Source organism: Macadamia integrifolia, chromosome 12, assembly GCF_013358625.1.
Source record: "Macadamia integrifolia cultivar HAES 741 chromosome 12, SCU_Mint_v3, whole genome shotgun sequence".
Taxonomy (NCBI): Eukaryota; Viridiplantae; Streptophyta; class Magnoliopsida; order Proteales; family Proteaceae; genus Macadamia; species Macadamia integrifolia.
The window spans coordinates 2,904,085-2,914,175 of NC_056568.1; the positions used below are offsets into that span (position 1 = coordinate 2,904,085).

At 37.1% G+C, this 10,091-nt stretch overlaps 1 protein-coding gene across 2 annotated transcripts in view; it reads right to left on the minus strand.

Annotated features, from left to right (window-relative positions):
- Positions 1-4,821: 4,821 nt before the first annotated feature.
- LOC122057750 (transcription initiation factor TFIID subunit 12b) overlaps positions 4,822-10,091 on the minus strand; it is a 21,752-nt gene continuing 16,482 nt past the window's right edge. The window contains exons 6-9 of one of the 2 annotated variants that reach the window (XM_042619990.1): positions 8,618-8,682; positions 8,401-8,436; positions 8,066-8,297; positions 4,822-5,148 (exon numbers count right to left, since the gene is read on the minus strand). In XM_042619990.1, coding sequence (XP_042475924.1) covers positions 8,115-8,297; positions 8,401-8,436; positions 8,618-8,682 — 284 coding nt within the window. In that variant the 3' untranslated portion in view covers positions 4,822-5,148; positions 8,066-8,114. Of the gene's footprint in view, positions 5,149-5,253; positions 5,671-8,065; positions 8,298-8,400; positions 8,437-8,617; positions 8,683-10,091 lie in introns of those variants that run through there. The other variant, XM_042619989.1, reaches the window with a different exon arrangement.

Sequence of the window (10,091 nt, forward strand, 5' to 3'; positions counted from 1 at the left end):
ATCCAATGGCCAGAATAAACATATCATCTGTTTACGTGACAGGATAAATGTTTAATATTTAAAAAATAACAGAGAGACTTATGAATTTATTTATTTATTTTTGTTAATATTGAGATCTCTGCTTGTAATCGTTGAAGTTTTAAGTATGATAATGATTAGTGAGTAGTGACAGACATATATCAGGTGGAAATGATTTCTAAAAGTAGGGTGATTCAATTCTATATTACCTAATTCCATTTTGACATAAAGCTTAAGAAGAATAATATTTTGGTTACATTGACGTTATGCAAAGAAAAATATTATTACTAAGTCCAAATGATGTTTACACTTCTTTATATTTGTCCATATCTTTAGCCTTTTCATCGTTTTCAAAGGATTAGGGCTTATCCTTGAATAGGTCTCATCAAATTCGTAATTTACTATGAAATTCATAAGCATCAATCAATTTTCAACTATGTAATTTGTTGAATTCCTTTGGATGGCCGTAGATAAAGGACCAATCAAGTGACTATTTTGACGAGACAAATTTCACTATAAGTATAAGTAATCTTTTATCTTCATTTTCTTCGAAGGTAAACTCAGTCTTAAATATGTTATCATAAAAATAAAAAGGAGAAGGTTCTTGAAAGGCAATGTGACTCCTACATTAGCATGAGGATTAATGGGATTGCACGTAGAAATATTAATAGAGTTGGGATTTCTAGTTTTCATGAAGGTGGGTGTTGCCATGTCACCCTCCTCCATGTATGTTCTAGGGCCACACATCCTTTCAATTTTTATTTTTCTTTTTTTTAAATAAAAATAAAACTTTAAGGGAAGACATTTCTCATGACACTAAAGTGAGAAATTGCAACAATGAAAGGACGGGAGGACATTCATTTAATAGGGTTTCATAATTTGTTTGAGAACAACTTGTATGTGTTGGTGTAGATCCCATGGTTCATTATGAGAGGACATGGTAAGGAATCCCCACTTTGGTATCGTGGTAATTTTTTTCCCCAAACTTCAGACTTTATTGGAGTGCGCAACCTAAAACCTTAAACGTGGAAAGAACCCTAACTTTAAACATTGTTGGAGCTTCCTGTCCAAATTTTAATGTGAAAAGTAAACCTAAGGGAGAGAACAAAGAAACATAGACTCTAATATCATATTGGAGGGTTCAACTCGAAATCTTAAAAATATTAAGTAGAGAAAGCTACTCAATTACTTGAAGGCCCTAATGATTTGAACAAATTGATGTGAAACTGTAGCTCTATAACTCCCAATCCACAAAGCATACTTGCATACTTACACAACACAATGTCAAGTTGATAACTCTACTTTAAGCATGCTTTTCATAAATAATAAATATAAAAAATAAAGTGTAGGGTTCTCTCACAGCGTTAGAGTGAGAAATTACACCAATGAGAAGGCGGGAGAGATTCGTTCAGTATAGAAGCTCACATAATTTGTCTAAGGACAGAGAATGTCAATGTGGACCTCACAACTAATTATGCTAGAGATCATGATAAAGAATCTTCATTCTAACATCATGGAGATCATTCAGACTTTAAACATTGTTGGATTGTATAACCTAAAATCATGTAGACTAAAAAATAACTTGACAAAAATAACTCAAACTTTAGTGGTATTGAAGTGTTCAATCCAAAATCTTAAGCTATGATATTATATTGGAAGATATAACGATCTTATTTCACTAAAACCATAAGTCTTTTGGTAATAAAAAATAACTCTTCAAATATATGAAGACACTAAGAGCTTAGCACAAACTGTCTTGGACCTCCAACAAATATGCTTACATAACATAATGTCAAGTTTCAGTATTTATTTTATTTTATTTTTCCTTTTTTGGGTAACTAAGATTAGATCTTTTCTACGTCAGGAAAAGCAACCATGTGAGCAGGGAGAGAAGTCACAAGGTTTAGAGGAAAAGAGGAATTGGCGGCACAAGTAACCAAATATCCTAATATCTCTATTATTTTCTTACGCAACCTGATTCGTCATATTTTGGAATTGTGGAAGCAATGAAATGGTCGGCTAAAACCGACCACTATGACCATGTCATTGCTCTACTCATCATTTATTTGCTTTCTGTAATTCACTTACTTGTTCTCCTCCATTTTTGCTCATTTTCCTGAGAGAAACAAGGAATTTAGGCTAGGAATCGGTCCCAAAAATATTAGAATTGACCTTTCAGATTTAAAACCTAATGATTCAGTCCTCAAAATCTTTAAAATTGATTACTCTAAAATTACCTTAATTGGAATCAATTACGACCAATTTAATCGATTCAACTCCAATTTTTGAAACAACTAAAGGAGACTTCTTTTCATTTACAATTTGCATTCGATAGAAACAAATTTATTAAGGCTGCATTTGGTAGTCAGTCAGAAAAACGTCAAAAAAGTTTTTCTATTTTATGGAAAAAAAAAATTTTAAACAAAACATTTTGTGTCAACTTGGTGTTTTTCAGTTTTTTTTTTTTTTTTTTACGAATAAGGAAAAAAAAAGCACTGAAAACCAATGAGGAATACAATAAAACCCCTTGCCCCATCCATTTTGGCTTCGTTCTATTAAAAAAAAATGAATAACTAGAGTAATAGTTCTTGAAATAGGTTCACCAAATACCTTTTTTTTTTTTTTTTTTTTTTTTTTTTGTTCTTAAAATAGTATTTTGACAAATAAACTGAAACTTCTGTTTTTGACATAAAACGTCGTTTCTGAAACTGAATGGCTACCAAATGCAGCCTAACTGATTTTTAATGTTTGATTTTTTTTTTCCTCTGTGGGGTTCTATTTTTGTATTTTTATTACTTATTAAAAAAAAATTTCCTTATTTTAAGTTTTTCCCCTTCTAATGATTTGCTCCAAAATTGCCTATTTGTGTTGCTTGCATTGACTATTAATGACAACCCAACACAAATCATTGGTTGCCAAATTATATATATAGAGATCTTAATATTCTACATAATCAGGGTTGCTATATTCAACAAAAGAACAAAAAGGGTACATCCTCAAATGTATCTATCCATGAATAAGTGGATGTAGGAAAAGATGCAGACAAAGTAGAAAGAGTAGAATCTAAGGAAGAACAAAAAAGAAATGATTTTGTTGTCTAAACTAGAGAAGTTAAAAATATTCTGTCCTCACCGAAAGATAAAGTCAAACTCAATATAAAAAGAGGTGAGATACGTATCAGCTTTCAATTGAGAAAAAGGAAACCTCTCCTTTGACAATGAAATGAAAACGATCTCATAAAATTGATTAATGCACATACCTCATTTGAACATCTACGCAAAGAAAAGGAGGAGGATAGAGGGCTCCACACTCACCCTTTAATGCTTAGAGAGCTAATTAAATTAGGAGTTTTCACATTATTTTAAATTACATAATGTTCATCCATGTACTCTTGATGGCCGCAGGTGAGACAAACATCATCACCTAATCGAATGTGAAGCGTACATATATAAGTATATGATCTATACACTTGGCCATATTGGCAAATGGTCCCTCTAGAGTTCTAGATCTTATGTACTTTTGAAGTCCACCCGGCAAATTTGATGACTTGTTTCAACCATATTTCTTCTATTATATATAGGTTTTTCCATGATTTTTCAACTTCAAATTCAATCGTAGCCTCTCGTGTAAATGTATGCACATGATCTCTTTTGATATTACATATGGGATGTAACATATGAATAATGATGTGAACTACATATTTACCGAATTGATGCCCCAATTGAATTACCACATAACAATTACTAAGGGCATACATGTGGATCAAGATATGGATCTACAAGAAAACAAATCCTAGGTAAGACCAAGCTAATTCAAGTAGAGTGGCCTCTCCCCTCCCCAAGAGGTAGAGTTGCTTTAATGTGAAGTTATGGAGTACGTTTGGCCTGCAGGATATGATCACATGAAAGCGATAGAACCAATCACATTCTCAATGTGTGTATGAAGTGTTTATTAGGGTTCCAATCATGGTTTGAGAATCATTATCCAATATTGATTCCTGGTCAATTCCATATCGATGTAATAATATGGATGAAGGGTTAAAAACATTAAAAAATTGATTTTAAAGATAAAAAGAGGCAAAATCATCCAAAACCAACTGATATGAGTCGATCTGGATCAGCATCAGATGATCTGGATAAGTATAAAAAATGTCGTGCCCCATACCGTGGACAACGGGCTATGCATCACTTCAACTACTGAATTTTGTATAGTTAATAGTTGAGCAATGTTCAAGTAAGCAAAATCAGCAACGGGATGGTCTACAGTGATTCTGATTTCAATTCAGTTTGAAGCGATTGATTCAATTTATACAGAAGTAAAAACTAATTCACAACGAAATCCTCTCAAGTGCGTCCAACACACATTGGATTCTGCCAATTGCGGCCAAAGCAAATCTGGCCATCGTGCCCCAAATAAAGTCATAAAAATGATCCTCCTAGTAGCTGCCTATGGACCTGACCACACCCTCCATAATAATAGTAAGACAAGTTTTCCCTGTGCTGACCTGAGGGAATCCCTCATACCATACAAATCAGCGTGTGAGAATATGTCTCGTCAATAAAGGGCCCACAAGATCAGGGACGAGAGAGAAAATAGTGAGAGGATATGGGAAAGAAACCCCACTGTTTGGGGAGGAACTAGATGAGGAACAGGAGGCTTGAAACCGAGACCCAAGTGCTCGTTCCAGCTGAGCTAGAAACAGTCCTATATTTGTAATATCACTTAGCCACAACTTTCCTTTGTCTAGGAGATTAGAAGTTTCTTAGGTTTTAGGTTCAAATCTCTTTGTTTGAGAGAGAGAGAGAGAGAGAGAGAGAGAGAGAGACTACAAGTGTGTCTTTGCCATGGTTATGGGCTTGCCCTGCAACTATTCCAGCCTTTGCTGCAGTAGCCCATCCCTTCAGTTTCCGTCCAAGGAAAAAGTAAGAAGAGTTATAGCAATGCCCATCTAATGCAAGGCTCACGGGGACCATAAAGGGACAGCAATGGATTCCGCCGGACAAGGACACCTGAAGTGGAGTGCAGCTGAAACACCACGCAACGCACCATAATCAATCTCTCTCTCTCTCTCTCTCTCTCTCTCTACACTCTTAATGAAATTACATCTTCCCTTCCAGTAAATGATTATATCTGCAAAATGCAAATATCCAAAAAACCCAAGTTAGAGAAGACTGGAAACTAAACCAGCATCTGCCTTGTAGGGATGATATAAAACTTTAATAGCAACCCACTTCAGGAAAATGAAACTGTATGACATGCTTTTATCATTATATATACAATTCATACAAGTGCAATTGCAAAATCTAAAACAAACAAACCACGCATCTACCAATTAAAATGCCCCTTCATAACAGAATTCACTATAACAATTTGTATGCTTCCTTTTTCCTACACTATTCCTATCAATCAGCTTTTGCAGCAACAGACCCTTTTCTTTACACAAAGGCTGCATAAATGCTCCCCCCGGACCACATCAAGCAAAAGATAAAGGATCACTATGAAAAATGGATACCATAGTCCGATAGATTATGGCATCACCAAGGGTAAAAAGAAAATGTATGAGGACCATCAAGCATGCATGCATCCCCTCATGATAAGTTGGTATATAAAAATATCATCAATAATAGAAGCTGCCATTTTCATCAATCCAACCTGTGCAAGGGCAAAACCAAAGTCAGGAGCAAGCAAGAGCTTGAATCGAGAAACAGAAACATTAATATGAAAATTAGAAAGCAGTCACAAATATATGGGGAAATGAATGCTCCCTGGTCGCGGTGCCATGTGGCCCTTGCACCCAAACACATAGGGTGCCGAAATGACACCCCTTACGCCCTATGAAACCCAAAAAACCCACCCATGTTGATGCCCATGTCTGCCCCCCAGGGGCCACAAGACCAGGGACCGTTCTTTTTCCATGTATGTATAATATATGTGTGCGCGGGAAAAGGCTCTCTGAACATAAGGCTTACATTGCGCCTCCTCACATGGATTATTATATTGGTTTTTCTAAAAGAAAAAAAAATAAGTGGGTTATAGTCAATAATTGGCTCAAGCGTGATCAAAGCACGGTTTTGCACCAAATACATGGAACAACATACAGAGGACCCCCCCTTACCCTTAAAAAAATAGAGATGTTAGAAGTTCCACTTTGACTAGAATATAAACCAGGCAGACTAGGCAATTCAAATTTGTTTCAAGTTTACTATCAAAGAAAGTTAAACAATCGTGAAATTCTATGTATAAATGATATATCAGGTCATCTGAAGCAGGTGGTCTGTGGGATGGGTAATAACGAAGTCCACACTCCTTGCTATGTTTTGGTGTTAACAAACAAACATACGTCTTTAACTTGGTTTGATAAAATGTGATTAGCTTGAAGAAAGTGTAATTAGTTTGAAGAAACACTTAGAATGTCGAATCAAGACATCAAGGTTTGAACTCATGCAGACATGACCTTGAAGCTTAAAGACATTCAAGACCCAAGATAATAAAGACATTCAAGACCGAAGATGAAGACATCAAGACCCATAATGATGAAGATATCAAGACCCAAGATGAAGACCATAGGATAGAGAATATATTTTGTAATTTGTACACATTGCATACGCACGCACCTCATGCATCATACTAGAATGACCTTAGGTGGTAGAGTGCAATATGCTCTAGTAAAACTGTGAAAACAGAATTAACCTGACTCAAGGGCATTTTTGGTAATCTTAAAGTCGGTGTCAGGAGATGAAACCTTCATAGAAGTTGTAGGAAATTGAGTCACGATTCCAACGCAACTAATCTCAGGTCAATCCGAGGTCGGACCGAAAAGTTATGGTCAAAACACTAACAACTGGTCAGTATGACAGCACTTTGTGAAAACAGTCTGTCATGTTGGCGGTCGACCGGCTGGAAGCCCCAGTCGACCGGAACTGTCCGAGACCATAGCCGGTCGACCGGTAGAAAGTCCCAGTCGACCGGTGCCTCCCTGGAAAAGCTCCAACGGCTAGTTTTTTACCTCAACGGCTCTTTCCGGTCGACCGGCTACCGATGGCGATCTACCGGTGGTCTCAGAATACGACCATTAGAGCCTGATTTCCTACCTAAAATGCTTTACTAAGCTCACCTATAAATACCTAAACCACTCTTAATTAAATATGAATTAAGAAAGAGCATTAAGAGCATTATTGTAAGCATTCAAGAGTCATTAAGATTATCCTATTCTACTTGAGTCGTTCGATTACTCTAATCCCAACAAGAGGCTCAAGTCTCAATCAAGTCCTTTACTCTCTCCTGTGCAAGTCAAAGCCATAAGAGAAGACTTTACAAAAGGTGCATCATTCATCTCTTATTCTTATCATTTGCACCACACTTGAGGTATTCCTCTTATTCCACTACTTCTTATTTATTTCTGTTTTTACAATTCTAGACTGTACTTATGATTGTAAGGATTCTCTTATCCTAAAAAGAGGAAGGTGTCTCTCTACTTCCAAAAGAGATTGTAAAGGCGCCTCTCTGCCTGTAAAAGAGATTTGTAAGGATACTCTTAATCGTGAAAAAGATTGTAAAGGTTTTCTTCCCTACCTACCGTACTGAAAGGGAGAACTAGTGGAATACCTTACAAGAGGATTCTTGTAGGGAGTGGACTAAACTCGGATTGAGTCGAACCACTATAAATCTCGTGTTGTGTGATTGTGCCTATTTTACTCATTCCGCATCATTTTTAATTTGCAATCACACTTGGGACCTATACATCAAAAAGAGTTAAAATTTCCACTAGTATAACCTATTCACCCCCCCTCTAGGTTATTTCAAAAGCAACAGCTGGGATGGCTGTGGAACCTAATTGATTGTTCTTCTCAGTTCAAAAGTACAAGAATTCTTATGCTAAAGAAATATAACTATAACTGTGTCCTAATATCCAATCCCTTGTTAACAGCACCATTTGGGTTGATAATATAGTTAAAGATCATTCATCCTATCTGATAGTATTAGCTGTGGTTTATAGAACCAAGGAAATGAACAAAAAATTCTCAGTTTGCAAGGTAAGGATGCTTACCAAGAAGCTCAATCAACATAGATAAACCAAAGTGAGGTTGATATAGCCATTAATATCGCGGAACTTGCTGCAGCATCGAAGAACTGATTGATTGTGAAACCAGATGGTCTGAACCAGGAGACGATCTAATTGGGTGGTTAACACCAACTGGGTTGCTAACACCAAGTCTGTTCATGTCTTTAGCAGTACTTGCATTCATTTCAGGGTGTGAGGATTCCATTAATGCTCGTATCTGGTCAAATCATTCACGTCAGCGATTTTCTAGCACCAGTTGAATAAGCCATAGAATGAGCAAAACAATGTATTCAAAAGAAAAAATGAATAATTCAAGTCACCATCTCAAGGCGCTTCTTGTGGAGATCCCCTGACAACTGAATGAACAAATGAAACACATGGTGCTTATAATTAGATTTGCTAGATTCTCCAAGGGATACAACCAGAAAACAGGAAATGCCAGTACAACATTCTCAAAGCACAGCTCTACAAATATAATCTAATCATTATTTGAATAATCATATCCCACTTCAAAGGACAGAAAGGGAAACTTCTTACAGATTTCGTTTGGTATTTCTGCTCCTCGCTTGTAAATCCTGGAATCGTCAAATGCCAATTTTTTTCTGCACAATAATTTTCTGAATTATATTCTTGAAATAAAAGTTCACACAGTAAAACATCCCAATGCAGGCAGAGTAAAAACTGCAATCATTTCCATTAGACATATTTCATATTCCTAATACTAGTAATACATGAGGACTAGGAGAAGCAGTCTCTCCTTAAGCCTACTAGACATATGGCACCCCTGCAGCAGATCGCAAGCTATACCCCTAAAGTGGATCATATCACATCTAGGGGATCACCACGGGCAGAAATCAGATGCCTCTAACCACCCAACAAGCACATGCCCTCGAATGGTTAACGTTTAACGTCACAGTTGCCATCATATTTGAATTGGATCCAAAGACTTGAGATCCAAGGTTTTTTTTTATCCTACTTCTAGTTTGAACAACAGTGGGATACTTGCATATTAGAAGTTCTCTCACATTTTCGACTTTCAAAGAGAGAGAGAGAGAGAGAGGTTGACACTTCATAGTTTGAAATCTTAGGGTTCGCATTTTGGGGAGTGAGGAAAGAAATGGATACTCCATGGTAATTCATTTAGTTTCATAATACATAGGAGACAGACAGAACCTTTGGGAGACTGGTATGTCGGCTAATAGTTGAACCACATATGCCTTGCTTGCTTGTGGTTGCATCTTTCTCTGCTTTCTATGTTATTTCACCAGGCATTCACTAGAACCTTCCTGATATTGATACAGCTGGCTTCTGACACAGGCATCCAAGGAAGCCATTCCTACAGGATCTCCTAAAACTGTCAATATGGCAGCTTATTTGAAAGTTAAGGAGACATTTTTGTCCACTGCAGTTAGGAAATATTTTCCCAATAGTTTCCCCCGAGTATGAATGCATGTACCATGTATGTATGTGTATATATATATATATAGGTAAATAAATAAGGGAGCATGAGTGAGTCGGTGAGGGGTGCACATGCAAACAATGTGTGGGTGTGGGTGTGTGTGTGTGTGTGTGTGTGTGTGTGTGGTGGTGGTGGCGCTGGGGTAGAGGTGGGGTTGTGGGTGTGGGTGTGGGGGTGGGGGTGGGGTGGAGTGGGGTCATGGGGGTGAGTTGTTGGAGGGGGCCTACGGGAGGGAAGGAGATGGTATGGGATCAGAATTTACAACTCAGTTTGAGTTGTGAATAGCATTTTCAGCTGTTTTTAGCCATTGATGCCATAATAGCCATTGATGCCATAATGGCCATATCTCACTTAATATCCAACGGTTTTGAGTGAGGTTTGTTTCTAATTGGAGTAAAGAGGCTCAAGGAGACTCCCAAACTATAAAATAAAGGCTTTGCCCATGTTCTAGAGGCTTTGGCTCTAGATTTGGAGTGCTAGAAAGAGTGTGTGTGTGTGTGTGTGCGTGCACAAGTGTAAACTTGCATGTGTGTGTGTGTTGGGGGGGGGGGG